General features: G+C 52.1%; 12 protein-coding genes across 12 annotated transcripts; 6 read left to right on the top strand and 6 right to left on the bottom strand.

Annotated features, from left to right (window-relative positions):
- Window positions 1–66: 66 nt before the first annotated feature.
- BD324DRAFT_647423 (hypothetical protein) lies at window positions 67–2031 on the bottom strand (the record flags this gene model as incomplete). The annotated part of the gene is made up of 3 exons (XM_022017653.1): window positions 67–960; window positions 1021–1545; window positions 1612–2031. The coding sequence occupies 3 exons, from the start codon at window positions 2029–2031 to the stop codon at window positions 67–69; spliced, it is 1839 nt and encodes a 612-aa protein (XP_021874174.1).
- A 260-nt stretch (window positions 2032–2291) lies between these two features.
- Window positions 2292–4658, bottom strand: BD324DRAFT_611012 (actin binding protein). The gene is made up of 11 exons (XM_022014234.1): window positions 4511–4658; window positions 4092–4298; window positions 3809–3935; window positions 3686–3765; window positions 3523–3632; window positions 3458–3471; window positions 3271–3404; window positions 3064–3190; window positions 2733–3014; window positions 2530–2613; window positions 2292–2476 (listed from the first exon to the last, which is right to left on the bottom strand). Exons 1-11 carry the CDS (start codon window positions 4564–4566, stop codon window positions 2381–2383), a joined length of 1317 nt encoding a protein of 438 aa, XP_021874175.1. The 5' UTR covers window positions 4567–4658; the 3' UTR covers window positions 2292–2380.
- A 269-nt stretch (window positions 4659–4927) lies between these two features.
- Window positions 4928–6733, top strand: BD324DRAFT_647425 (hypothetical protein; the record flags this gene model as incomplete). The annotated part of the gene is made up of 9 exons (XM_022017654.1): window positions 4928–4971; window positions 5027–5118; window positions 5169–5209; window positions 5268–5484; window positions 5619–6174; window positions 6231–6313; window positions 6376–6551; window positions 6617–6627; window positions 6694–6733. 9 exons carry the CDS (start codon window positions 4928–4930, stop codon window positions 6731–6733), a joined length of 1260 nt encoding a protein of 419 aa, XP_021874176.1.
- Window positions 6734–7443: 710 nt separating this feature from the next.
- BD324DRAFT_606412 (hypothetical protein) lies at window positions 7444–9811 on the top strand (the record flags this gene model as incomplete). Its single annotated transcript, XM_022014012.1, has 3 exons — window positions 7444–8172; window positions 8229–8992; window positions 9043–9811. The coding sequence occupies 3 exons, from the start codon at window positions 7444–7446 to the stop codon at window positions 9809–9811; spliced, it is 2262 nt and encodes a 753-aa protein (XP_021874177.1).
- A 281-nt stretch (window positions 9812–10092) lies between these two features.
- BD324DRAFT_647427 (inositol phospholipid synthesis and fat-storage-inducing TM-domain-containing protein) lies at window positions 10093–11624 on the bottom strand (the record flags this gene model as incomplete). Its single annotated transcript, XM_022017655.1, has 3 exons — window positions 10093–10277; window positions 10360–11225; window positions 11290–11624. 3 exons carry the CDS (start codon window positions 11622–11624, stop codon window positions 10093–10095), a joined length of 1386 nt encoding a protein of 461 aa, XP_021874178.1.
- A 96-nt stretch (window positions 11625–11720) lies between these two features.
- On the top strand, window positions 11721–14036 carry BD324DRAFT_611023 (hypothetical protein). The gene is made up of 4 exons (XM_022014235.1): window positions 11721–11958; window positions 12015–12820; window positions 12871–13216; window positions 13262–14036. Exons 1-4 carry the CDS (start codon window positions 11926–11928, stop codon window positions 13874–13876), a joined length of 1800 nt encoding a protein of 599 aa, XP_021874179.1. The 5' UTR covers window positions 11721–11925; the 3' UTR covers window positions 13877–14036.
- Window positions 13985–15397, bottom strand: BD324DRAFT_606414 (hypothetical protein; the record flags this gene model as incomplete). Its single annotated transcript, XM_022014013.1, has 5 exons — window positions 13985–14404; window positions 14456–14647; window positions 14693–14935; window positions 14977–15264; window positions 15314–15397. 5 exons carry the CDS (start codon window positions 15395–15397, stop codon window positions 13985–13987), a joined length of 1227 nt encoding a protein of 408 aa, XP_021874180.1.
- Window positions 15398–16777: 1380 nt separating this feature from the next.
- On the bottom strand, window positions 16778–17961 carry BD324DRAFT_677964 (hypothetical protein). The gene is made up of 3 exons (XM_022018964.1): window positions 17816–17961; window positions 17237–17767; window positions 16778–17195 (listed from the first exon to the last, which is right to left on the bottom strand). Exons 1-3 carry the CDS (start codon window positions 17825–17827, stop codon window positions 16983–16985), a joined length of 756 nt encoding a protein of 251 aa, XP_021874181.1. The 5' UTR covers window positions 17828–17961; the 3' UTR covers window positions 16778–16982.
- A 611-nt stretch (window positions 17962–18572) lies between these two features.
- On the top strand, window positions 18573–19575 carry BD324DRAFT_4495 (hypothetical protein). Its single transcript, XM_022012813.1, has 2 exons — window positions 18573–18861; window positions 18922–19575. The coding sequence occupies exons 1-2, from the start codon at window positions 18826–18828 to the stop codon at window positions 19489–19491; spliced, it is 606 nt and encodes a 201-aa protein (XP_021874182.1). The 5' UTR covers window positions 18573–18825; the 3' UTR covers window positions 19492–19575.
- BD324DRAFT_611031 (hypothetical protein) lies at window positions 19465–21802 on the top strand. The gene is made up of 7 exons (XM_022014236.1): window positions 19465–19760; window positions 19830–20197; window positions 20245–20761; window positions 20812–20864; window positions 20913–20982; window positions 21026–21468; window positions 21524–21802. The coding sequence occupies exons 1-7, from the start codon at window positions 19660–19662 to the stop codon at window positions 21562–21564; spliced, it is 1593 nt and encodes a 530-aa protein (XP_021874183.1). The 5' UTR covers window positions 19465–19659; the 3' UTR covers window positions 21565–21802.
- A 217-nt stretch (window positions 21803–22019) lies between these two features.
- On the top strand, window positions 22020–23322 carry BD324DRAFT_4624 (hypothetical protein). The gene is made up of 6 exons (XM_022012854.1): window positions 22020–22375; window positions 22430–22490; window positions 22542–22622; window positions 22678–22759; window positions 22812–22894; window positions 22950–23322. Exons 1-6 carry the CDS (start codon window positions 22189–22191, stop codon window positions 23038–23040), a joined length of 585 nt encoding a protein of 194 aa, XP_021874184.1. The 5' UTR covers window positions 22020–22188; the 3' UTR covers window positions 23041–23322.
- Window positions 23323–23705: 383 nt separating this feature from the next.
- BD324DRAFT_647433 (putative COP9 signalosome complex subunit 4) lies at window positions 23706–25505 on the bottom strand (the record flags this gene model as incomplete). Its single annotated transcript, XM_022017656.1, has 10 exons — window positions 23706–23759; window positions 23809–23992; window positions 24038–24135; window positions 24180–24453; window positions 24504–24607; window positions 24647–24748; window positions 24798–24858; window positions 24906–25009; window positions 25058–25394; window positions 25444–25505. The coding sequence occupies 10 exons, from the start codon at window positions 25503–25505 to the stop codon at window positions 23706–23708; spliced, it is 1380 nt and encodes a 459-aa protein (XP_021874185.1).
- Between the last annotated feature and the right edge of the window lie 308 nt (window positions 25506–25813).

Here is a 25813-nt window from a genome sequence, read left to right on the forward strand (position 1 = left end):
TCGGACCCTCTCGTACTGTCCTTCTAGATGACGGTTCTCCTCCTCCTGATCGATGACGATCTGCCCTCAGATTGTTGAATGAATCGGACTGGCTTGTGTTTCTGATGCTGCCGTCGGACACTTGACGGCGACCCGAGATGCCGAACGCCTACTGCTCTTGATGAACATGGACGACTCAGAGCGTGACATAGCAGGTCTCTTCTCAACGTTCAGATTCTCGACGCCCAGTGTCTTGACATCGCTGTTGCCTCCTTTGATCTCCTGATCGGCCTCACGTCCAGCGCAGGCGGCTCGATCGGAGAAACCCTCCATGGGTGATACCTCATGCTGCCTCTTGTCTAACGAAGGGTCTCTGAAAGGGATCGTATCAAGCCTCTCAGCCGGATCCACTTGGTCAACTTCCATATCGAGTCGTGTGGATCCTCCACGTGATTGAGACCCCGCCCTGCTATTTGGAACAGGATTCGCCGTGCCCACGCTGGTCGACGTTTCGAAACGAAGATCTTGACGAGGATTGTTGCTCCGGCCAGATCTCAGGCTGTCTTTGCAGCCATTGGCTCCAGAGCTCCAACGATGGCGAGGTGCAGTATATGGTGAATCCATTTCAAGTGAGTGAAATGAACCTCGAGCTCGATGACCGTCTGGTGGGATGCCCCTTCTTTCGGGATACAAGGCAGGGGTCCTGAATTGCGAGCGGGGATGATGATGATACAGGCTGGATGATGGACCTCTAGTGTCGCGCCGATGGTTTCTGTAGTCGCAATGCCGATATCGAACGAGATACGGGACGATGGGCAAGATCCGTCCCTCGTTGACGCTCTGGACTATCCAATTGAGGAGAACAGCCTCTTGATCTTCTCTCATGTCATAGTAAGGGGACCATGATTCGCTGGGCAACTTTCGCCGATCGAAGACAATGAACTCTGCAAATCTGAAAGGTACAAGTCGGCCGCCGTGACGCTGTAAGACAGACTCGACAGATCAGCAATTCTGATCCGAGGGTACGACGCCGACACTGACCTCGATATAGTCACGCACGAGGGCATGACGATCCATATCGGCGATCCAGAAAGTCAAGGGACGCCGGTCAGCCGAGGAGAGAACATGACTGGGTCTGCAGCCTAACAGACTACTCAGGAAGTAATCCATACCATACTTGACCCAGATTCTATGTGGAATTCCGGCTGGAGGTTCTTCATTCAAATTCATCCCTGGATTCGGTTCGTGCTGGAGTCTCAGCGGGGATGACATGTGTTGTCTGGCAGGTTCGTCAAGATGAGAAGGCTGATCGAGGCCGTCCGAGATTGTTCTGACTGCGTCCTTTGCTCCATGGCCGCATGACAGAGCCAGGTCGTATTCAGAGACGACATCTTCAAAGCTGTCGACCTTATCCGAGGACAGCTGAGAGGCGCAACGTTCCTGGGGTGGAGAATCGGCTCCCATGATCCCAAGGGACGGGGCAGCGAATGTCACTTGGATATCCATCTTCGATCGTTTCCGCGGCACTGAGCAACCGAGTTCCGGGGACGATGATGAGTTATAGGCCTGACGTAAAGAATACTCTCAGCATCCGTGTTGCGATGCACGCACATAGCTTGACCAAGCACATACCTCTCTATGAATCACACCTTCAACCTTGCCGATATCCTGGACGCCCTCTGCGAGAGGTTCGACATGCACGTTGAGCGACTCGCATACCTCCTGAGAAGAAGCCAGGATGGCGAGTAGGTCTAATGAGCCTCTGTCGCACACCTCCGAGCCCGAGGTCAACGCAAGGGATTCTGACCCGATTTGTATTGCATCGTCGCCCGGTGAAGCTTGGTGGTTGCACGCAGTGTTTTCGGTGTCCCCCTCGGGATGGGATATGCCAGCCTCATCACCGCAGTAGGAGTCGACAGGAAGCTCCGAGGTCAGTACAAGCTCAAAGGGCTCGTACCAGAAGAAAATGATACCTTGGCGGCGATCATGGTACATGGATGACCACGATGAAGCGAAGGTCGAGGTCGGCGTGGAATTGCTGTCGGTAGACATGTATGGCTCTGTCCTCCAGGGCTCAACAAGATCTCAGTACACGAGCGAGTTCCTCTGGACTGATCCAAGCTGAGAGAGAGAGAAGGTGAACAGGGACCATGGTGGTGAGAGGGCATGAGTAGCACAAAGGCACTCCCTATTCCCCAGTCGCCCCTTCCTTTCCTTCTAAGCGAGGTCCAAATCTTTCTTTTAGACTATTTCCTGTCTCCTATGCCACTTTCTATCATCGATCCTGCCACATTGATTCGCCTGCTCAACGACCAAAATATCATTCATCAAGCATTCCTCGCTTCTGGACAGAGACCCCCTTCTCGATTTCCACCCAATCTCCCTCCTGTTTCCCATTGCTCTACGTAGCAGATCCGAAGACAGAGAACCGCCTGACCAACGAAGGTCCATACTCCTCATAGTCTACTCTGCTGTGCGAGACATTGTAGAATTCAGGCTTACATGGCGTGTCAGTCTTTGAGCCGTGTGTATCTGTTCGCATGATCTCACCGTAGATGCCATCAAAGATCCACCATACCATACTGCATATCGCTGTCTTTTGTGAGAGATAACATTGACTTCAAGACCGCTCGACTGATAGAGAACATCAGCGGATGAACCCTTTTATGAAGGGTACTGCGAAATAGTGCGAAACGTCGTTGACGGCAAACCCAACTCGCTCGCTTTGTTCGCTTCGCCTGCCCGCAACTCACCTTCATGTGCCCTCCACTCTTGACCTCACTGCCCGCAATTCGACCATCCACGATGGCCTTGACATCCCTCTGCAATCTCCTACCGAAGTCCTTGAACATGGTGGATCCTCCTGACAACACTATGTTCTTGTACAGCCCTCTTCTGACATCGATCGGCGAAGTCTGAATGACATTGTCCACAACTTCGGGTAGAGGGGTCAAAAAATCGGACGAGTAAATTTCAGGGTTGAAGAAGATTTCGGGGGCAAGGAATCGCTCGTATCCAATGTCCAAGTCGTATTTCTGAAGCGTCTGTCAGCTGCATTGCAACCATGCCATGAGTGAATCTTACCCTTCCCGTCACACTGTGCTCGCCGGAGAATCTCGCAAAGTACTTGTAGGGATCCGAATCGTACTTTTTGAACTCTTTGACGATATCCTGGCAGACATATGTGTAGTCTTCCTTGATCTTTTCAGCGCTGCGAGAGAGAAAGAGAGACAAAGTCAGCTTTGCCTAGTCTATGGCAGATAATGCTGCTGTCGAGCACAGCATACTTACACCTTCAATTGGTCCTCCGGGGGAATGGCTCCACTCTCGCCTCTATCACGAAGCAGCTGCTGGACAAAGTAGGTGATATCTCGACCGGCAATAGGGATGGCCTTGATAGATGATCCAATGACGTATCCTTCGGCCTGTGGGTGCAATCAGTTAAGATCCCGCTTGAATATTGGTCATCACCACGTACGACCGGAATAGTGTCTGGATATCGCTGTCAGCTTACTCCGTGCTGTGCTAATGAGCTCGACTCACGGGTCACTCCGTCTCCCGAGTCGATAACCACTCCCGTTAAGGTCCGCTCGGAAACTTTTGACGAAGTCCAAGAGGCCGCCAAGGCCAGCACAGCCTGGACGGCAATGTACCTGAAAAAGACTTTAATTTCACTGCCAGGGTATCAGTTGAGTGAGACACTCACAATCCCTGCACGTTGAAGGATTCGAACATGATTTCAGCCGTGTTTTCTCGATTCTCAGGTGGGTTCAAGGGCGGTTCAGTCTGAGCGTTATGCGTCAGAACGTGCAAGGGACGGTAGACCTACCAAGAGCACGTAGTGATCCTCTGGCTCTGCTCTGAGATACTTGAAGATACACTGCTCCCAGAATCTCTCCATGTGATCCCAGTTTTCAATTTGACCATGTCGGATGGGGTAGTGCAGGGAATAGGTTCTGAGAGTGCCGAGGTAAAGAAGTCACGAGTGGGTGGCCCGGAAGATACGCAGGAGACAGACATGATCCGGATGGATGAAAGAGGGTGGGTTGGAGGAAGGATTCACTGGTCAGCGACCTGATTCGCACCTCACCTGGACGCCTGACTAGACTCACTTTGAATTAGCCACAGCTTCGTCTCCAATGAAAAAGTCTAGATCCTCAATCCCTCTCTTACTGGCGAGATGCCCAGGTTTAGAAGCTACGGGAGGCGGAGCCCTTGCAGATCCTGATCCACCCGTTGAGGATGAAGTGGACGATGCGGATTGGTGAGTCGCAATGACGGTAGGGAATACGAAGGACGGCTCAGAGTTGCCTGCGAATCTGGATAGCGGGGCGTGAGCGATACACGACACGGATGAAGATTGATAATCAAGCATCTGAGACAGAGAGATGTCTGAATCAAGGTATCCACTTGGACGATCGTCTCGCTGAGCAGAGCCTGCCTATTCAGGACAGATCCGGACTCGTCTATCGATGTCTCTCTCTCTCTCTCCCTCTCTCTCTTGTTTCGCACCAGATATGCTCCCACTCACCCCATCTTGGTATAACCCGTACCATTGTCGATGACAAGAGGTGCTTGCCGTGACATTCTGTCGCTGTTTTGAGAATTCGACCCAGTTGAGGTCGTCTTCCCAAAAAGGTTGCAAACGCTGATAGAAGATGATCGCCTTCAAAGATGAGAAGCAGCAGTGACGTTGTTAATCCCCGCGCAGTCCCCCGTCACCCTTCAAACTGAATGTGGCACTTTTTTTGATTCCGCCCGTGAGCGGAATGTACATCGGAGCCGAGAACCCGCATGGTCTGTGATGTGACGGAACAGTGATGGAAGTTGCAAAGGACGTTGAGCAGCATGTAATGGAATAGCAGCTTGACAATGAGGTCAGACTATTCTACACTTTATCTCACGTAGAGACCGTATACTGCAAAATCACACTGATCACCACGCCGAGATGACCAAGGACAGCTTCAACGTGGTCATCGTTGGCGCAGGCATGTGAGCTGGACTTGAGATATATGGTAATTTGCCTGATCGTTGACCCTCTTGAAAGTGCCGGTCTCGCCACTGCACATGCTATCGAGAGAGCGAAAAGTCAAGGGAGGGGCCAGAATGTACGTGTGACGGTGTATGAGAGACAGGCCGGTGGGTCACCGTGAAGCTCCGTAGGCATTCCACTGAGCCACTAAGACCAGACGAAAGCAACTTCTCAAGGTATCCTATCTGGCTGGCACCGGTGAGTGCGGAACCGTTCGTCTTATCGAAAGCGCATCGTATCGCTCATGCTCCTACAGGACGGACGTGCAGCGCTCCGAAACATTCTCAGTCCTTCTGAATTTGACCAGCTTCTCACCGTATCGGATCACGGCTTGACCCACGGTGGCATCTCAATCCTCCTTCCATCATTGCAGAATCTGTTTTCGGTCAGACGATACGAAGGTCAAACACCATTTGCTATACACCGATGGCTGCTCAAGGATGCTTTGGAGCAAGGCGTCAACGTACAGCGTGGTAGGCGAGTGGTTAAAGTCAACAGGCAGGACAGCAAGGCGGAGGTGGTGTTTGACAATGGGACGCATGAGCTGGCTGATCTCGTCATTGGCATGTCAACGGACTGTCATGGCTGAATACTGACCCTTTGCCAGGTGCCGATGGGATGGGGTCGATCCTTCGGGCACAGCTGTATCCGGAAATGGGACGGTTCCCGACGCTACCATATCTTACCGTCCAATTCAAGCTCCTGCCCCGGACTCATCTGAATCTACACGACCCACACGGCATCAACACCATCACTGGGACGAGGTCTTATGCTCTTCTTATGATCCCTCTGTCCGGTCATCCTGTACCCCAGCTTCCCGCTTCCGCTAGGGAAAACAACCCATTTGCCTCAAACGAGGATATCGAGCCAACGCTCAAGGCATTGGATCAACCTAATCCAGATTACATCTTCTGCGCATGCAGTCTCAAGATGTTTCACGGATGGGAAGATATGACGCCTGTCTCGTGGATAGACAAGATGGCCACGTTACTGGAATCGGATCGAGGAGATGCGAATCTCATCAAGACGATAAGGGAAGACGTGGTCCCTCAGACCGTTGGTGCTTGGCAAGTCGTCTGTTGCGATGATAAAGATCCATTGGAATGGAAAGGCGGGAGGACAGTCTTGATTGGTGATGCAGCTCATACTATGCCTCCTCAGGGGTAAGTGGCGCTCGAAATAGCAGGTGATGGTTTCCCGCTGAACTATCACCGGGCAGCGGAGCTGGAGGCGCAACCTCGTTGTGTGATGCACAGGCATTAGCAGAAGTCATTGTTTCCAGTGACGAGGCGGGCGGTCAGGGTATGTAGCCGGGCCTGTGTTGCTGTATGAGGCGCAGGCGCTCACAAGTGGCTTTCGACCAGGCGGACCGATCGACGCTCTGTTGCCTTCGTTTCACCGACAGATGCTCACCCGAGCATATGGATACATGAAGGATGCCAAAAGGCGACTACACCTATCTATGAAAGAGGGTTACGCCGTGTACTGGCAGAGAGCTCTGTTGACTATCATGAGCTGGATCTGGCCATTGGCACATTGGGTGAGTGCCACTTGAGCTGATGTATACACAAAACGGGGCTGATCAGTGATCCCCCTCGTGCTCAGGTTCTCAGCAGGTGAGCAGATGAGATGCGTCAGACATCGGTTTGTGGCTCACTCTGGCACCTTCTCATATGGCTCAGAGGTCAAGTCAGTGCACGAGCCGCTGCCAACCGTCAGTGAGGCTTGCTTGTAGACCACACTCCCATGGCCCCCCTCCTTCTGCTGTACCTGTGACGAGGACGACCCAGGATGTGCCACCGCCGCCGCCGCTGCTTTCTCACGCTCCTCCCGGGAAAACTTGAACCATTAGAGTTTTGACTTTTTTTTTGGTAATGAAGTAATGAAAAATCCACCGAGATCCTAATTGGAGTTTTTTTATTTCCCTCCCTCTCTTCGCCACAAATTCCCACTGACACTCTCTTTTCTCCTCTCTTTCCCTCTTTGAGCAGCAGCAGCTGCTGCACTGGGTTTGTTACACATCCATCTCTTTCATCATCCCTATTCACTCTCAGATAGTCAAGTCTGGCTTCATGGATCTCATCAGGATATAGGAGATATCAGTGATCATGCTCTGAGCCTCCTCGGCCCAAGGATATATATACCTGTTATCCCCTCTTCGCAAATATAGTCGCTTCGGGGAAAGAACAACGCGTTCCCGACGAGGACGGCACTCCTTTTGATTCCCTTCTTCTACTGGGATCTTTTTGGACACCCGTCCGCATATCCCTCGTCTATTTCAGTCGACCCCTGGTGCGAGACTCTCGTCTCAGTTCGTGTCATAGACAAGTTTGACGGCGTCGGATACTCTTGGAGGTTCATCAAAACTGCTCACACCACCTTCTTTCTCCACGCTGGCTTCCCCCTGCAATTGATCAGATTCCTCATTCACCATGATTATCCCTCCCGACCCGGAAAAGGATCCAAACGTCTTCAACAGGACAGAATCCTCCTCATCTCTCGTCCTGGAGGGACTCGTCGATGAGGATGACGACCATTCCAACGCACCTACCGTACCTCAACGGCCTCAAATTCCTGCCCGCGCCCGTACATCCAATCATGCGTTTGGATATCCTTTCGGGGACGATCTAGGCTTAGGATATTCTGGAGAAGCATTGCCACCATATGAGAGACAGCGGATGGAAGGATTATCTTCTGCCTCATCTTCAAACGATGATGTCTTTGCGGATCCGGGTAGTCCATCCTCTCCACCATTGATGAGAGAACGTACCCACATCAGACCGTCTCTCATCATCCCTGGTGCTTCTTCATCCACCTTCATCCAACCATCTCCCTTGACGCCTCTTGATGAAGATTTGATGACTGCTTCCACCTCCACCGCTCGTCTTCCTCTCACCGCTCCGTCATCTTCATCATCCCGCATCGATCCCAAATTATGGGAAGGATCACAACCCAGCGCCGTCGATCGACACAAGACGAAACAGTGGAAACGATGGTGGAAGAAATGGAAAAAATGGATATATGTTGCCGCAGCTTTCCTCATAGCTGGTATCGGCGTCGCGGTCGGTCTACTCGTAGGACTCAAGGCGGCTAGAAAGACTGCACCCATCCCCACGAGATCTCCGTGGCAGGAAAATGACGGAAGTTCAGCTTGGGTCACGGTGAGGGCTAGCATATTCATCAAAATTAGTGTCATGCTGACATGCTGGTTTACCAGTCTGGCGAGTCCTTAAATATCACCTATGTCCCAAGTCGTGATGGTCCTGGGCCCTTAGACGGAACACTACTTCTCTGCCCCACTCCTACCCCTTTCAACGAATCTTCGCCGCTCAACCTCCTGTCCCAACCGTTTCCCGCTCAGATCCAACGAAACATTACATTCACATTCCCCTTGACGAAAACCAATGGAACAGACGTTCTCACCCTGCCAGACTTTACATTCATCGCGCGAGGACTTGGGTCGAGCGGGACGGTGGAAATCGTTGGCAACGATGCACCGGCGAGCGTCATCGCTGGCGGCCTGGAGGGCAATATTACTGTTGATGTCATTGCTCAATACAGCGGCTTCCAGGACCTAGACTCGATCATCAAGGTGTGCACTCTCCAACGGCCAGATGGGCTAGGAGTGGGCATATTCACGCCTTCCCAAACCGACGGCAAGGTATCCAACGCTTACATGCTCAACCCAATGCTTTTACCTTCCTTTCACGTCGTCATTCGTCTGCCGCCATCGGCTCTACAAGCATGGAGCCAGGCTCCTCTAGTCTACTCGCCCAGTGTCAGCTTCGAACTTGATCGCATGGCTGTCAGACTCGGCAACCTCAGCAACGTTGCCGAATTTGGATCTATCAACGTCAATTCTGGCCGGGGAGGTGTCATTGCAGAGTACGTAGCTGCTGAGACGGTCAACATCTGGACCGGTGCAAATGCCGTCAGGGGAGTGTGGAACATCTCACAGGCCATTACCGTCAACAGCACGGAGTGAGTAGCGCGTGTCGGTATCATCGACATTCAGCTGACGTGATTTTCAGCGGATCCATTTACTCCAACGTCATCCTTCACGATCCCAACGAGGCGGACACAACCCCAGCAGCCTCATACCAGATCTTTGAGCCTGTTCGCCGACAGAACGGCAATGATGGCGACGATGGGGATCAGGACGATACATCCTCAAGTGGTAGCGACATCACCGTTTCAGAAGAGAGCCCCTCATCGACCGAGACAGGTGCTCCACCCAACGCCACGGCTCCAGCGGCACCTTTCAATCCCCTCAACCTCGGTGCTGTTGCTGAAAAGATGCTTCATGCGACACACAATATCTCTACGACTTTCGTCACCTCGCAAGGGTACATTTTTACATCTTACCTCCAACACCCTCCACGAACATCCCTCACATCATTGATCTACACGCACCAAGGCGATGTCTCTGTCGCTCTACATCCCAATTACGTTGGTCCTTTCATCGCATCCAACATTTGGGGTCAAGTGAGATTAGTAGATCCTCAACCTAATACTCAAAACGATCCCTTGGACCAGGGTCGATCTCGATCTTATATTCTCGGACCAATAGACGAAGTCGGGGGAGGATTGTTCGAACGAAGAGGGTTCAACGCTTCAAGCCTGGACGATAGTCCTAACTCTATATCTGGTGTGGCGACTTGGCTAAATACTACCACCGAGCATACGATACCGTCACCTCAGATTGTTCAACAGACCACACAGTGTGATGGCGAGGTCTTGATCATGGGCGCTTGGGGTGACATCACGTTGGGTTTCAATGGAGAGTCTGCGATGGGCTGAGCTCGAGGCCAAGCACGCCCACCATACGAGAGATAAATTACATTAAACTCACTTTGTAATCTTGGATACACGGGTGTACTACATACATGGTGCATACGACGTTACGATCAGCTGATAGGGCGCGTGATTGCGTGTCAAGTGTGCGATACGGCCTCGAGTGCTCTCGGACAGCTCCTTTCTGAACCGCAGGTACTGCACAGCTGCAGTCTTTTAATCGGAATATGGTCCAGGACGTTCCCATTATTTCACATTGTGACATTACAAGGTCATGGTCATTCAGACTATGGATGCTCCAAAGCCTTGACGACGTCCTGATTTACAACCTCTCCATCGTCCACTATTTTCCCGCGCCGTGCAGAATTCTCGTCCTCGTGGATCGTGCCTATGGTTTGAGGTAGGCTACTGAGCAAGGAGGAGGATTCAGGTGTCAAAGCGTGTATCAGAGCGCTGAACCCGAGGCCGAGGGCTATGTGCCAGTATCAGCGTAGTGTCTGAGAGATGGAATTTTGCAGGAGACAAGAGCCGGCGATCGCTCATACAACACTTACCCAGGCCTGAGAGCTTCTCTTGAGGATTATGGAAATAGACTGCCGTCGTGCCCAGCATGACGGTCCACAAAGTCGTCAAAGCAGTCCCGAAGGAAATACTGGCGAGATGTACGCTACCACCTCTCCCTATGGACAGCGGAGTTATCGTTGTATGAATTGTACGTCGAGTTCGCAACAAGCTTCGCCATGACGGGGCCAGTTCTCGGACCAGAAGCAAGGTAGCCAACGTGAGCAGAAAGGCATGACCAGAGATATCGAAGCCTTTATGCCATCTTGGTTGAGGGATCCGTGTGCGGGACAGTAAGGTAGAGTCCATGCTCCCTTTGAGGGCTTTGAAAAGGGTTGGATGAGTGGAAGGGGTAAGCGCGAGTTTGGAACTGCAGAAGCTCGAAGGCAGCGGCAGGAGGAACGGTCCACCATCCGAGCCAAGGAGAGATGAGGACGACGATGATGATGATGTCGGTACGGAATCTGTGATGTCTGACCATAAATGGCGTAGCGTATCTGGGTTGACACCCCATTCTGAGGGCACAGTAATGGCACAGTGGCCGCCTGACAGAGCAATGACTCGATCGCCTAGGCCAGCGCCAAAGAACCAAGTTGTGAATACTAGCCAGGTTGCCGTTCCGGCTCCAAAAGCTATGAGGCGAGTGAATCGTGAGGAGGAAGCAGAAGGGGGAGATGAGATGAGATGAGAAATGAAAGCTAGGGATGTCCAGCCCCAACAGTACTTCACAAACAGCCTATTGAGGATATTTGACTTTCGCGCGAGGTATGGTGCACCAGGTCTATCACGGGTGAGGAATGAGGATGGTAAGGAAGTGTCGAGGGATGTGTGGAAGATGAGAGAATAGACGATGCCGCAGCTAGAAGTTGGTGAGATCAAGATCGATATCAGGGAAATAATGACGATAAGCTGTCAGTACTCACAGCATGACAGTTGTGAGAAGGGTCCCTGCGAGTATTATTGGGTGATCCCAGAGCCTCTTCACATTCATCGGACCATCCGGTAACATGGTTCCGCTCTGCGAGTAGACAGATCTAGACATTCGTCTGGCATTTGGAGATCGAGATAACACTTCGACGGGCGAGGCGAAAGAGCCACGAGATTTGTGCCGTGATGATTGTACATTTGGCGAAGTGGAAGAGGACGAGGCAAAGGCTGTGTTGTTGCTGCCGGGTACGATGGGTGAATTGGGAGAAGTAGATCGAGGTGTTGTGATGATTCGAGGTGAGGGTCGTAGAGAAGGTGTGGAGCTGCTCATCGTCCTGATAGGCCTCCCAAGTTATCGTTCGAAGACACCTCAAGTTACCAGCTTGTCATGAGATGGAGATGATGGTTGAAATGCCAGCGAGTGGACTATCACGTGCTTAAACCGCCAATATTCGGTTGTCGGTCGTCGGTCGTCGGTCGTCGCCCGTCGTTTTTGCACAATTCTTGCCGGCGCTTTTGACACTTCCACATTACTCCATCAATACGCATCTACAGGCTCTCAGACTACCACCATTGTGTAGCGCCAGCGATTCTGAGTCCAACCATACCCTCTTCATCCAACAGCATCCACCATGAGCTCCGGAGCGGAAGAAATTATGGTTATGGCGAGTTATAACTTATAACCCTCCATAACATCGACACTTACATCATGCATCCGTAGCTGCAACGCATATCCAACGACCTACGCAGCGTAAGGGACTCTCAGGAGAGTACCACAAGGGCTGTAGAGGTCCTCAGAAGCGATGTGGACTCTCTAAAAGGCCGGACTCAAAATTTCCCAGCCACCCCAAACCCCAATCGTATAAACACCCAAACAAGTTTTCCGCCCGCTCTTGCTTGTAACTCTCTCCCCTCTATACCTGCGATCTCTCAACACCACTCACCTGCGGCTGTGGGCATCGCCCAGCACGCCTCTTCGTCTCAGTACGCCTTTACAGCGAACAGTATCAACCTCAGCGGCCAGTTTAACCCTCAACCTGCCCCCCCTCCTCTCCCCCCTCTCCCTACGCAGAATGAACAAACATTTGTTCGGCCTTTCAATGCTCAGCAGGCCGCAGCAGAGTATCGAACAGGCCCTGCTGCGACTGTGGTCGGCACTTCAATACAAGGAGGACAGCACGTGTTTACCAAGCCTTTGTCACAGTTAGCCAAAACCGCTCCTACCAAACCCCCCAGGATTGATTACGTCTTCTTCGGAACGACAAAGGAGGTAGATCTGCTTCTCTTGTCTAGAATGCGCTTAACCAGTCCCACGCAGCTAATCTACATCCCCACTCGGGCAATCTTAGACTGGAATGGTCCCCTGCAGGGTGTTAATTTCGACTGTTTGATGGACCTTTTGACCAAGCAGAGATGTGTCTTCGATCCCTCCCTGCCCAGGAATACGAGCTCTGCCACAGACGTACAGAACCACTTGACTATAGCATACTTAAAGCGTGGACATGACCTCACCAAACACGGATATATGTGAGTGCGGCCGGCCGTTATAAGATGTTATTACTTATAATCTCTCATAGTTGGGCCGAAAGAAGTCGTCACGACCACAAACTTCTAGTCACTGCTCACCAAACCGAGCTCACCAGCATCCAGCTCCACAACAAGTTCGTCAAGAAGGACCATGCTTTCATTGTTTGCGATGGAGAGGGTGATCCAGGCTTTATGGAGGACCTTGCCACCAGGATTATAGAGGCAAAAAGAATCACCCGGAGGAGAAGGGGCAAGAAAGGCCGGGACCGATATGATGACGACGACGATGAAGAGGACGAGGACGAGGAGGCTCAAGCCATCACCTGTGCGGATTGTCAGCAAATTTGGGCAAACCAGGAGCTATACGAACGTCATCGAGGACAATGCTCGAAAAGGGTGAGTACAGGTAGACTGTGCGTTGCAATTGATCACCTCTCATAGCCTGTCAATATGTCCGAGGGGCGTATGCTGGACCTGCATCCCCCCGTTTTTGCCATTCCTGAGCCCTCGAGCCCGAGCCCTCCCTTGTTCACCATTCCTGAACGTTCGAGTCCAGTGACAGAAGAGATGCACGCCCCTCGCTTTCAACTGATACCATCCGACCCAGCAGTGGAACAGACATTGGAGTCGGCTCATGTGTTGAATACTCCATCCCGTACACAGACAGCTCTTGAGAACCTTCGGGCGGCATTAGCATCCAGCGAACGTCCCTCCAGGCCTTCTGTAAGTCCATTGGCGTCTCGACGACGTGCGGGCGTCAATGAGCCGCCTATCTCGCTTGGTTCAAGTACAAATCGACGAGCTGCTACATCTCGCTATCCTACCCGGTCTGGAAATGCCCCCCGACCCAGAACCCCTCGAGGTAATGCACCACAATTGCCCGTTCCTGCTATACAATCTCCGCGTACGCCGCCTCGTCGTAGAAGGTCTCGACCAGCTCGTAGATCTCCATTGAGGGACGCTGTGGGACCGGAGACACCCAGGGAACCAGCAGGAACAAGCGCCCGCTCGGGTCGGGTTCGCTTCAATAGTTCACGAGTGACGGGCAATAACTGACAGGTGTTTGACAAGATGTTATAACTTATAACGGTTTATAACTCACATCATCCACTCGGTTGTATCTCAATTGAAACAATGTTGCAGCTCTTCAATGTATACATACAGCTATATACGATCACCGTACTCCTTCAGCATCAACCTCCGCAGTGTATCCTTGACTTGTGAAACAAGGAGACGCGCCTCTGACTGATCATCCGGATATGAATCCGCAATGACTCTGTCAAGTCGCTCCATCTTGTCCCGAGTGTCGATAATCACGGCGGTAGGCGTAAGAGTAGACGGGTCTACCCATGGTTCGCATCCAGGCCTTGTCCCGCAAGTTTCGCATGCCTTTTTCTTCCCCATGGTATTTCGCCACCAACACGGGAGCCCTCTGCTCTTGCACTGCCTGCATGCTCGCTCAGCAGGTACTGGGTGGCAGTAAGCGGCGAACTTGGCCTCTAAAGAGGCAGGTGTAGCATCCGGGCTCTTATGGCGAGGGAGAGACTTGGCGGGAGATGCAGGAGTTGGGGTTCTGGGATATTTCTAACCAAAGATCAGTTATAAGTTATAATAAGGTATAACGGCTTCACTAACCTTGGTAGACATCCGTCTACGCTTCACCGACGACGGTCCTGCGTTCCCAGATTCCTCCAACGCCCTTAATGGAGTCACAGATGGCTTCACACTGCGACCTCGCTTGACAGGAGAGCTGGTGGTCGCTCTCTTTGCAGTCTTGACATCAGACGACTTTTTGGGAGTGGCCAAAGAGACCGATTTTGATCGTGTCTGCAAAGTTTGAGCCTTACTGTTGCAGACCATGGAAGCACTCACCTGGGAGCTCACTGGGAGCACCGGAGCGATATCCTCCAACCTCCTTTTGCCCCTTCGAAGCGGCTGAGCCAACGCTTTCCCCTTCCCCTTCTTGTCCTTCTTTGGCGCCACATCATCTTCAACTCTGTCCATCGCATCTTCTCCAAGAGACACTAATCCATCTACTACGTCCAGCTCAGGAGAGGGCTCGCGTCCCGGTGTTGCGGGGAGAGGTATGACTGGACTAGAGGACCTAGAAACATGCTGTTCCGATTGAGCGACTCATATAAGCAGCGAATACTCACACTTTCATCCAAATGTCTCAAACCTGGTGTCTCTTCCTCTCTACTTTCCTCTCTACTGTGGCTATCCTTCTTGGTCTTCTTCCTCCTTCTCGGCCTGTTGGTCGTAGACCCCCTGTCGGTAGAATTTGAGCTTGAGATGCTCGAAGAGGATGAGGAAGAGGTGGGCATCAAAGAACCGTCCCGAGAGCGCTTGTCCTTGGAGCGCTTGTCCTTGGAGCACTTGTCCTTGGCCTCCTTCTCGCTTGGGGTTGGGGTGTAAGAAGCCATACACTTTATTTCGGCCCTACGCTAATGGAATGTGAGACTGAGCCTCAAATGAAGGACTGATACTACTTACCTGAGAGCGCTTATCGGTCGCCTGATCACCCCTCAACCTTGCCACCATATCCCGTTCCCTACGTCTACGTTCAGTCCTTGCCATTACACCGTTGACTTGTCTCCCGTAATAACCCCACCTATTCTCCAATCTTTCGAGGCTTTCACTCCATGACTTCTGCCCAGGAGAAGGATCAAGAGAATCAAATGGAGACTGCGGGGGCTCCTGCTGGTCAGAGGGGGCGAGAGCCGCTTGGTCCTGGGATCCTTGGGCGGATTGGCGACCTAAATCATTGTCAGCCTGTGACTCGGGAGGACCAAAGTCTCAAGAGACTTGCGTAGAGAGCCATTAAAGAACATGAGCCTGGTGGGCTTGGGCGGCATGAGGAAGGCAGTTATGATCAATGAATGAGAGGCTTTCAGATGAAGTGGCAACAATGTACTTTAAAGACGAGGGGTATGATTCCAATTATGCCTGGTCTGTTATAACTTATAACATCTCCTGAAAGGTGTTTGGTCTTCCTTGAACGCCTTTGTTTACTCAAACGCTCCCTATTGTTCTCATCCCCTGAAGTGTGAGGGTTGGGGTGACGCTATTGTATGACCTTTTGTTATCTTCTAGATCGAAAGATAGACGGGGTCATTCAACCCTTTATACTTTCAACCCCTTTGACTTCACCTCTCAACAATGAAGGATGTGTCTTCATGGTTCGACGTCCTTAGAGTAGGCAAAGACATAGAGCACCCAGGGCCAGTCTTCATGGTCCAGAAAACGGTCAACAGGCGAATCAATTCGTCGTTCGGCGCACGGGGAAATGGTCTTGCTTTTCGTTTTGCTTTGTTATAAGTTATAACAAAAAACATATCTGTCTGCACTCGACGATACACGCATGCATTCAATGGGATAAACCGCCCTGAGCTTGGGAGAGGTACTGCTCGACTGCCTGAACACACCTGATGATGCGTGCTGCCCCCATATCTAGATTATCAGGTTCGACCGGTCCAATATAGTCGTCCAACCAATTCAGAAACTGTTGACTTTTTAAGGCGTGTCCAACATTGTCCGGCAAGTACACCTCTGGTTCAGAGACGGGGATATAGGGATCGTCAGGTCTAGCTTGTCTACCGTGTGATATCCCTCGGGGGTCTACACCATACGTTGCAAAGTTCGTCTTTGCATGATGAGCCAGATCCTCATCTATGTCAGAACGCCACAAGGTCATAACCCCAAAATACCGATATCTCGCCTCAACTTCAACGGCTCGTCAAGATATTCGCCGAAGCTCGCCTTCACTTCACTATCTAATCAAAAGCTCGGCGAGAAAAGCAGAGTGGATCACCGAAAGACAGGATCTTGGCATGAGTATTGATTGACAGGTGAAGGATCGGCGAAGGATATATATAGCAGCCGCAGATAGCCTTAGATAGACCAGCGATCCAAGATTGAAGTTCAATACTACTAGATCTTGCATTCCATTGCCGCCAATTGCCTTCAGTCGCCTTAGCTCGCCTTAGCTCGCCTCCAGTTGCCTTTGATAGCCTTGAGTTCGCCGAACTACGCCTCGAATACCTCTCGCAGCCAACCTCTCTCTGGTCCTTCGACACTAGCCTTCGTCCTACCTTTATTCGACTATTCTCGCCGAATATCGGAAGCCCTCGCCTCGTCTCGCCTGCCTTCGTCTAGAATAATCCTATTCTACCTTCCTCAAGCCAACGAAACCTGACAACTTCCGCCTGTCGATGAGTTTTGCGTACTTGACATTGGCACCGATTGGGTCCAACATTCGAAGACAGAGTCGCACCCGACTTCGAGGAACGAGGATACCAAGAGTCGCCTCCAATGCAGACCAACAGCCCATGACACCGATCCTCTGCGTGCCTTGAGTCCTGACTCGAGAGATAGCCTGAAGTGAGCTCAGTAAAGGGCAAGACGGGTGAGTCATACCTCGCAAAGGTCAACATCCGAGATTCTGGTATATTTTGATAGTCTTTCGTCTGGAGAGCCAAAATTGGCTTTCAAGCGGCGCTCCAATGTCCTCAAGGACACGCCCAGCTCGCTTGCCATGTACTTCCTCGGGCAACCGAGGTTGTACATCTCCTCCAACAGCTGCAATGGTATCGCATAACCTGGTCGACCGACCCCCCGCGGTTGCTCGATCCACTCTTCCACACTGGCCTCATTGAGGGGATCGTCGCTCTGGTAGAGTTCAGGGTTCTCCAGGAGACGTTCGGCTTGTGCTAGATCATCCTGAAGCTGTTGGAGATGGAGTTTGAGTTGAAGGAATATGGAATCCGGCAAATATTCTGCGATCGCTGATACCGCTTCTATGACGTCGTTGAGGTTGACTAGGTGATCGCTGACGAGGAAGGGGTCACGTTCGAGAGCCGGTATAGAGATGTAGTCGGTGATGGGGGTTGTTCTGACCAGGACCTTGGCACGAAAGGCTTGAATATCTGCATTGGAGAGTGTTATAACCTATAACGCAATATAAGTAGTTGAAAGGAGGGGTTCATTCCGCCGAACCTCAGGTTCCATGCCTTCCCCGGCGCTGTTTCTGGTATGTATGGATGCGCAATGAGTGGCAGAACACAGTGGATGTCTCAGAATACGTGCAGCAACTGTAATGGACGAGTAATGTGGAAGTGTCAAAAGCGCCGGCAAGAATTGTGCAAAAACGACGGGCGACGACCGACGACCGACGACCGAATTATGGCGGTATAAGCACGTGATAGTGGACGATGCGACAAAATAGCCGGATTTCCTAAAATCCGTCCATGACGTCGATCAAATCATTCCTGCATCGTCGTCTTGCTACTAGGCCGGCTCAGACTGGCGATACATAGAAGGATCCAAGGCTGATCAGACCAGATCACTCTATAATCCTGGTATGGAATGAGGTTGAAGACAGATCGTGCACTCGATCAAAGGATGGCTGCCAACCAGATCCTTCGTGACCTAATCATCGCCGGAACTCCTATCCGCAGCCCTCGCCACGAGACTCTTGAAACGGGCTAAATATGATAGGAGACCCATTCATCTTGAGTCTTTCCCGGTGTCCTCCTTATACAACCCTCGCCGAGTAATGAGTCTCATGCTCAATGGATCGCTTGATCATGCGACGCGTATCACCTCATTGAGTCCTTTGTCAACATGGACCCTTGCCAGAGCCCGTGTATCCTGCGAAATCCAGGGTGTAATACTAAATGGAAGGAGTGAGCTCAGATATGCTCAGAGTCGCTCCAATCTCTCTAGACATAGATGGAACGAATCTCTCACTCATCGTATCATCTGCCCCAAGGCGGTTATCATTTCACTGCTTGGCCAGGACTGACCCATTGATTCGACCTGTGGTCTACACACTCATTAACACAAGCTTATTTCGAAGCAGTTCCAGCAAGATGAAGATGAAGACGTCCGGACTTTTGGGGCTGATGCAGGCTATGAGAACGGTTCAGGCATGCTACTATTCAGCTTTGAACATGGAACCACCGGGTGACTATTACTGGCGGTAAGTCGACACTATTGAAAGAGCAATGCTGAAGTTCGTCGACAGATATTGCAACGTTGGCGTGAGTCTTAGCCCTTGATAACTGATGTGAACGGATAACTGATGCGTATAACCCTGACAGTGCGGCGCACTCGACATGTCTAACTCTGTCTTTCCAGAATGCTGCACTCCCTTGGCGGCAGGAGCTACAGCTCCACCGGATTGTTCCTCTGTCATGTCGTCCCGCTCAGCAGAAGGCACTACCTGTCCTTACCCTACAGATATCGGAACGACCGACTTCCCCGACACTTATTCCTATCAACCTACTTCTTCTATACCTCAGAGTCAAGCTGGACAATCTGCAGTCGCGAGTGAATCACCCGTCCCCGATGGAGGTTGCGCCTCCACAGTCTGGGTAACAAGTACGACAACGACTGAATGCTCCACGTCTTGCGCTACCTCTGAGGCCTATTCCTCCGCTGCTATTTCTGAGACGTCGTCCATTGACCAGGGCATGTCTGGGATCGGTGCTTCGGCGAGTACGTCGTCGAATCCTCCTCCTGCACCTTCCCCGACTTCGCCTCCTCCCGCGTCATCTGCCACCTCGGAGGTCGTGGTAAATCCGAGCTGTACACCGTGTGCGTTGTCGAGCATACCCCTGGTTCAGCCAAGTGAGGGATGTTTAGGGGATAGCTGTCCGTCCCAAGGGTGAGTGTCCAAGTTGGACGGACAAACTGACCCCGAATCATCTAGTGCCGTGGACCAAGGCCAATTCAGTGCCATTGCAAGAGGATACTGGCCCAAGAGGCATGACGAGGGGATCCCGTGCTGTCCTTCCTCCTCTTCAGCTACTGCTGCGTCATCCTTCATCAGCTCTGGGATGGCGGGCATCAGTGCAGAGTATTCGACGACGACATCTTCTTGCGAGTCTCAGTTGGTTCAATCGGAAGGTTGTTCAGGAGAGAATTGTCCTTCACAAGGGTGAGCACACGGACAAGTCAAATAGCTCGACTTGCTGATCATGGACCTCTTTTTTTACCTCTTGTGCAGCGCCGCTCCGCCGCCCTATACCAAACGGGATACGACTATCACTGCGTCCGCCTCGCACGCGACGATGATATACAAGAGAAATCGGATTGAGAAGCCTGATGTGAATGCAGCAGCTGTCAAACGAGCAGAAGGTATAGACACGTCGACAACTGTCTCGTGGTCTACAATAACCTTGACCACCGATGACTGTGGTGCGGGGCACGCCTCGAGCGCTTATGCAAGTCAAGTTCCCGCTAGCTCGGGAAGCTCAGGTATGGCCGGTGCAAGTTCACAGTCTGGTTCGGCTGCTGTGCCTTCAGTTGCATCGTCTTCTGCTGCACCACTTGTGTCCACTTCGACGGCCGCAATCTCACAGGAGCCTTCTCAAGGTGAGCAACACTTGATTATCATCTTCACTGGCTCATCGCGCTTGCAGGCCTTGGACCTCCTCAAGGCTTCACACGAAGGAAGCGAGAAGGGGCCCCTGTCACAGTGACAGTCACATCTCTGACATACGCTACCTTGACGACGGCATGTAGCTCAAGTTCAGCACCTCTCTCATCTTCGGCACCTGTCTTGTGTCCATGTACAAGTACAGCATTGATCAATCCGCAATCGACAAGTAGTGGTCAATGGCAAGGGGACGCTCCGGGACCTTCTGCCATCGCTCGACGAAGAGGAGTCATAGGGAGATACAATCGACGAGAACAGGCGCCAATGTCACTCTGCCCCTGTCAAGGTATGAGTGCTGTGGATGCTAGCTACTCGGCTAGCGCGAGCCACAGTGTGAGTGTGAGTGTGAGTGCGGGTGCGAGCGGTAGTGGAGGTGCCGCTTTGAGTGGAGGGGCAAGTGCGAGCGGTAGTGGAAGTGCGGCTTTGAGTGGAGGGGCAAGCATGAGCGGTGTCTTGATCAGTCAGGTCGTCTGTACAGGCTTGGGTTGCCCGTCGCAAGGGTGAGCTGAACTCGTTGATTGGTCAGCTCCTGATCTTGACACGTCTCTAGCGCTGCGCCGCCACCAGGTAGACGGGACACAGAACCGCAAGTGACAGGTAGACGTGGGTGAAATGTCCATTCGTCTTTGCACACTGACCGGACTCTCTCAGTTATGATTCGTAACGAACCTGGGGGGTACAAGAACGGATCGTGCACGACCTCTGGATGCCCAACTCAGACGTGAGACCCAAAAAACATCTCGCTCGCTGATTAATATATCCAGCTATGACATCGAGCATGAACTGCCCATCGAATCGCATTCGTCTCACTCCAGTTGGATATGGCCGGGCATGGCGAAACGAGCCTGGGAGGCATGGACTTATGAGAGTCCTAACTCTGCTCGTGTTGGCCGAGCCCTCCCTCCGCAGGATACAGGCCCAATCTTGAGGCGCAATGTACCGACTGGTGTTTGTACGTCCACGACCTGGATCACCACCGACAATTGTGGGGCGCAGACATCCACAGCGGCACCCGAGCCATCAGCCTCGACATCCTGGGATGATGACGAATGCGATGATGATGAGACTTCTACCTCGGCCTATCCTTCTAGCGGAATGGCAGGCATCTCTGCCGTGTCCAGTGGCCCTTCCATCAGTAGTACAGCTGCCGAAGCTAGCTCTTCCGCACCCTTGATCTCGGATCAACCAGATGATGGTCCATCGCAGGGTGAGGAAGCATCATACACATTGCGATGCCCTCAATACTGATGCCGTCCTCTCAGGTGCTGCTCCTCCGCCTGCGTCGCTCATGCGGATCCGTTGACTTTCCAGTCGACTGAAAGTCACAGTATGATAGCTGCGCCTACAAACAATCAAGTTTCGGCACATTTCATCCCTCCATGCATTTCTACCTACTGTACGCTTAATTGAGCGCACACGTACATAATTCCCGACATAATGGTGCCACTTTCGAGCGCCTGTCTCATTCCGCATAGTCCTGATGATGGTGTGAATCGATTGTCTCAATGATCATTGCAGATCGAAGCATGGCTGTGATGATGATACAGGGGTACAATATCATGTAACATGGTGGCTCCGAGACACTGTTCAAGGCTGCCAGCGCGCGCTGCAAAAGGGTACGCAACCCTGACCTCACATCAAAAATACATGCATTGCGTCCAAAAGGTGGCAGTATCCCGCCAGCCACGTTGGAAAGCACATGATCTACGAGGCGGGGTGAATGGCAGTGTCAACAATGGTCAACATCGCTCAAGGTCATTCAGAGGACGAGCAAGCATGCATAGAATACAAAAAGGTACCCGTTCATCCTCACTTGGCTTCTTCCCCTCGTACACGGTCTATCTAACTCTCTCCTCTCCCCCGTCATCCGACAACTCAAACCTACGACCTCTGCTCTCGCTCTTGCTCTATATCTCATCACTATACAATGGTCAACTTCAAATCTTTCTCCATCTTCACTTTGGCTCTGCCCCTTGTCCTTGGAGCAGCTATCTCTCCACGAGATGGACCTGTCGGATCTCTGGCCACGGTCGAACTCGACGGTGGAAAACTCACCAACGCTCAACGATTGGCCAAAGGTCTAGGTCCTTTGCCACCTACTCGAAGATCCACTGGTGAGTCAGCGGCCCACACGCAACTCTCTTCGATGATATTGACTTTTCCATCAGCTGCCAAGGCTAAGCGATCCGGTAACTTCCAAGCAGCCGACCAATCTGATATCGGACTCGGGTGAGCTGACAACCATGACGATCAAAAGTGGCACTCCTGATCCCGGCTCAGCCCGCTTGTCATTCGGTTGAAGAGAGGTCGAGGCGGGGATGCCGTCGACGTAGGAGTCGTCACACTACCCGATGACGGCCTGTAAGTCCTCAACCAAGTCCACAGAGCTTCAGATCGAGCTGACCCTCTCTTACAGTGCCAACTTTGACCCCAACGCCGGACGAGCTCAGAAATTCTCCAGACACGGAAACGGTTCTGGACCTTTCTCCATGGTCCCGGTAAGTGGGAAGATTGCATCATACGGATGGAGTATAGCTCACCTGGCTCCAGTACGGGACATTCGCGGGAGCTGGACCGCTTTTAGCCGTCGTCATCGGTAATGGTGCCCCTGTCCTATCTCCCGGTTCAGCCAAGTGAGTTCGGCATCGAGCGGATCGTCGGTTCGCAAAGCTCACTAGTCAATCTCAGCTACGTTCCTCTTGGGCTCGGACAACCAGGTGAGCGGCGGATATACGAGTCGCGTCTCGCGCTCTTGGCTGATTCTCTTCTCTTTCTCTGAAGGCGACCAAGGCCTCATCAACATTGATCTCCCTTTGAATCTGTTGGGAGGAAGCCAAAGCTCCAATGGACAGTCCTCCATCTGGACCCTAGGACCTTACAACGAGCTCCTCGCTCATTACGTCAACCCTGATGGCTGTCAGTGCCATCGCTTCCGAGCACAAGGAGCTGAGCTGAGCTGACAGTCTCTCAAAACACAGCCTCCTCCCCTGTCTTCCTCGTCACTGGTGGACCGTGCCAGCACCTCATCTGCCTCTCAGCCGACATCAATGCCTTCAAATCAGTCTACGGTGACGACGCATACGACATGGTGAGTGAAACAGAGCGCTCTTCGTGTCCTCTAGCTCACTCACTTCAGCATGCCTTCCTCACTGTTCTCTAAGCCTCCGTCCAGATATCCACGTTCTCTCTCTCCTCATCTCGTCTTGTTCCTCCCCCCTACCACCATTCCTCAGCCCTCGTTCACCGCATTCGATTTTGATCCTCGATGATGATGTCCATGACCATGTAATTCAACTTGATCGCTCAATCGCGGTCATTGACGAATTGTAATGCTTGAAGTGAAATGTCGAAATGCATGATATGTCGTATCTCCAAAGCTCTTGGTGAATTATGCTACAACGTTCAGGAGATGGTACAAATGGTTGAGGTATTCTTTGACGTGCGTCAAGCCGGCGTGATCAGATTCTTGGCTTGTATAGCAGCTGCGAGAGCCTCCACCTGCAAATCACATGAGGTTCTGTGCCGTCCGTCCACCCGATGTGCTCACCTTCATGCTTGTTGCCCTGATCCTGTCGTCCCATCGTTCGGTCCAGCTAACGGGCTCGACCTCCTTCTCCACTCGCTCTACGCCGAGACCACCAGCAGTGCCTTGCGCATCGGCGTCAGTGTCATGAGCCACTCTAGACTCGAAGTATAGCAGGTGAAGAGGTTGATCAATCCACGCGCGGAGTCTAAGGCATATGAGCGTCGTATCAAGGTCATTTCTAGCGACCCACCGCCCCTGCTCGATCATCTTTCGTGCGGTGATCTCTGCCGAGTCTGCATCAAGACCCAGGATTGATGCCAAAGCGTCAAAGCTGACGTTATCGTAGACCTTGCAAGATTGTAAGCTTGATCGCGCCACAACTCTTTGCTCACCTTTCCACACGCGCCGACATTATGATCTCTGACAGCACGCTCCAGAACCGTACCACCGCCCTCGACCGTAGCTCGCTGATGCTCTTCCAGACCTAACTCGAACTCTCTGACCTCTTCGGGTCTGACGATGTATTCCAGAAGCATCTTTCGCAACATCGTACTGAGTGCCGGCGGGAGAGATGAATGCACTCGGTCGTCTCGATTCAACGCGGCGAGTATACGGGATCGCTGTGGTCCTGCGGGCGCCAGGATGGACGTTGTCACCGCTGCTTTTCTGTGGCGCGCCGTTTAGATCATGCGGTCGGACAGCCCCGCACTACTTACAGCATTTGCAACCGATCTTCTTCGTCGATAATGGATTCGAACGAGATCTCATGGTATCTCTGAGCGGCTTCATTGAAACGAGCTGAAAAATCGAAAAGACGCGCCTAGAATATGTCAGTCCCTCGTATCAGCCTGTAGCTCACCTGTGATAGCCTGTAGGCAAGCAATGTCTCTTTATCGTGACAAGTGTGGATGAGCAAAGACGCTCGGGAGAAATAGGTCTGGGCTTGACCCCATTCTTGGCACTGACGTATTGTCAGCTGGGTTGTCTGCATTTTGATCGCCCCAACTTACCTCTAGGAGCAGTCTGACGATCTTGACATACACTGATACCTTCTCCTCGTCTGGGATCATTCTGAATCTTCAGGCCGATGCTCGATGCCCGCGAGATCATGGTCTCACCTCGACGTCCCCTCGAGCGGAATCCGTATCAAAGCTCTCGCAGCGCCTAGCCAGTCCTCCTCCTGCTCAAGAAGATGTGCCTCCAAGCGAGACAAGGTCGTCATCTGTCATTTCGGTCAGTTCCACATAGGCCAGCTCTCGATGCCACCGACCTGCTCATCACACCATGTCACGCCTTGCCCAGCCTCTCGGACACCTTCTACAGCTTCGCGCCTCAATTCATGGCCATTCTCGCCAGCAAATGCGTTCTTGCCCTTCTCCAACCACTTCTCATCTTCTCCCTCCGTCGCTTTCACAGTTTGAAGAGGCGTTCCAGCACACAAGACCAGGACGAGCGAGTCAAAGACACGACGTGCGGTCACCATAGGCAGAGTATTCGAATGGATGAAGTGCTTAGCAAATGTGATCAAGGGAGTCGAGCTGGTCAATCCATTTTGCAGAAGCGAGTCCAAGACTGACATGTACTCGGTTGCTCTCTCCTTGTGATCGCTGGATTTGAGTCAGCACAGAACGTCTTCGCGCGGGACCATCAGCTCACTTATTGAGATCTATGGCTTTCAGCTTTTCCCTGACGCTCTCTCCATCATTGTCCACGTCCATCTTGACCCCTCTTGAAGACTCGTCCTTGATTGAGATGCTTGAAATGGAGTGCAATCCATCTCATGAACCGGGTCCGGATCATCCGACCACGTGGCCGTGAATGAGCAATGACCGAGCTCGACGCCATCTCCCTCGCTCTCTTTCTTCCTCTCTCTCTCTCTTTCTAGCTGATTCATCTTGCAACTTCGACCTGTCCCATCGCCTCGACGGCCGGCTAGTGGTCCATTTACCGTGAGGATCAGTCTTCATCTCATTGCTCAGCAAGTGTAATTGGTCCCGCCTCCAGACCATATTTAAGAAGCAGCAAC

This window comes from Kockovaella imperatae (assembly GCF_002102565.1).
Source record: "Kockovaella imperatae strain NRRL Y-17943 chromosome Unknown BD324scaffold_1, whole genome shotgun sequence".
Taxonomy (NCBI): domain Eukaryota; kingdom Fungi; phylum Basidiomycota; class Tremellomycetes; order Tremellales; family Cuniculitremaceae; genus Kockovaella; species Kockovaella imperatae.

Bases quoted from the DNA above. Each gene is read 5' to 3' on its own strand.
- BD324DRAFT_677964 (XM_022018964.1), bottom strand. The intron at 17,196-17,236 runs GTATGACTCACC...AGCTCACTTCAG, and splicing joins CGGATGTTGACCTTTGCGAG to GCTATCTCTCGAGTCAGGAC.
- BD324DRAFT_4624 (XM_022012854.1), top strand. From the start codon at position 22,189: ATGGTCAACTTCAAATCTTTCTCCATCTTCACTTTGGCTCTGCCCCTT. The intron at 22,491-22,541 runs GTGAGCTGACAA...ATCCCGGCTCAG, and splicing joins CAATCTGATATCGGACTCGG to CCCGCTTGTCATTCGGTTGA. The intron at 22,760-22,811 runs GTAAGTGGGAAG...ACCTGGCTCCAG, and splicing joins GACCTTTCTCCATGGTCCCG to TACGGGACATTCGCGGGAGC.
- BD324DRAFT_611031 (XM_022014236.1), top strand. From the start codon at position 19,660: ATGGCGGGCATCAGTGCAGAGTATTCGACGACGACATCTTCTTGCGAG. The intron at 19,761-19,829 runs GTGAGCACACGG...CCTCTTGTGCAG, and splicing joins GAGAATTGTCCTTCACAAGG to CGCCGCTCCGCCGCCCTATA. The intron at 20,198-20,244 runs GTGAGCAACACT...TCGCGCTTGCAG, and splicing joins CTCACAGGAGCCTTCTCAAG to GCCTTGGACCTCCTCAAGGC.
- BD324DRAFT_611012 (XM_022014234.1), bottom strand. From the start codon at position 4,566: ATGTCACGGCAAGCACCTCTTGTCATCGACAATGGTACGGGTTATACC. The intron at 3,633-3,685 runs GTGAGTGTCTCA...AGTCTTTTTCAG, and splicing joins TCCTTCAACGTGCAGGGATT to GTACATTGCCGTCCAGGCTG. The intron at 3,191-3,270 runs GTAAGTATGCTG...TCTCTCTCGCAG, and splicing joins CCGGAGGACCAATTGAAGGT to CGCTGAAAAGATCAAGGAAG.
- BD324DRAFT_611023 (XM_022014235.1), top strand. From the start codon at position 11,926: ATGAGCTCCGGAGCGGAAGAAATTATGGTTATG. The intron at 11,959-12,014 runs GCGAGTTATAAC...ATGCATCCGTAG, and splicing joins CGGAAGAAATTATGGTTATG to CTGCAACGCATATCCAACGA. The intron at 13,217-13,261 runs GTGAGTACAGGT...CACCTCTCATAG, and splicing joins GAGGACAATGCTCGAAAAGG to CCTGTCAATATGTCCGAGGG.
- BD324DRAFT_4495 (XM_022012813.1), top strand. From the start codon at position 18,826: ATGCTGAAGTTCGTCGACAGATATTGCAACGTTGGC. The intron at 18,862-18,921 runs GTGAGTCTTAGC...TAACCCTGACAG, and splicing joins ACAGATATTGCAACGTTGGC to TGCGGCGCACTCGACATGTC.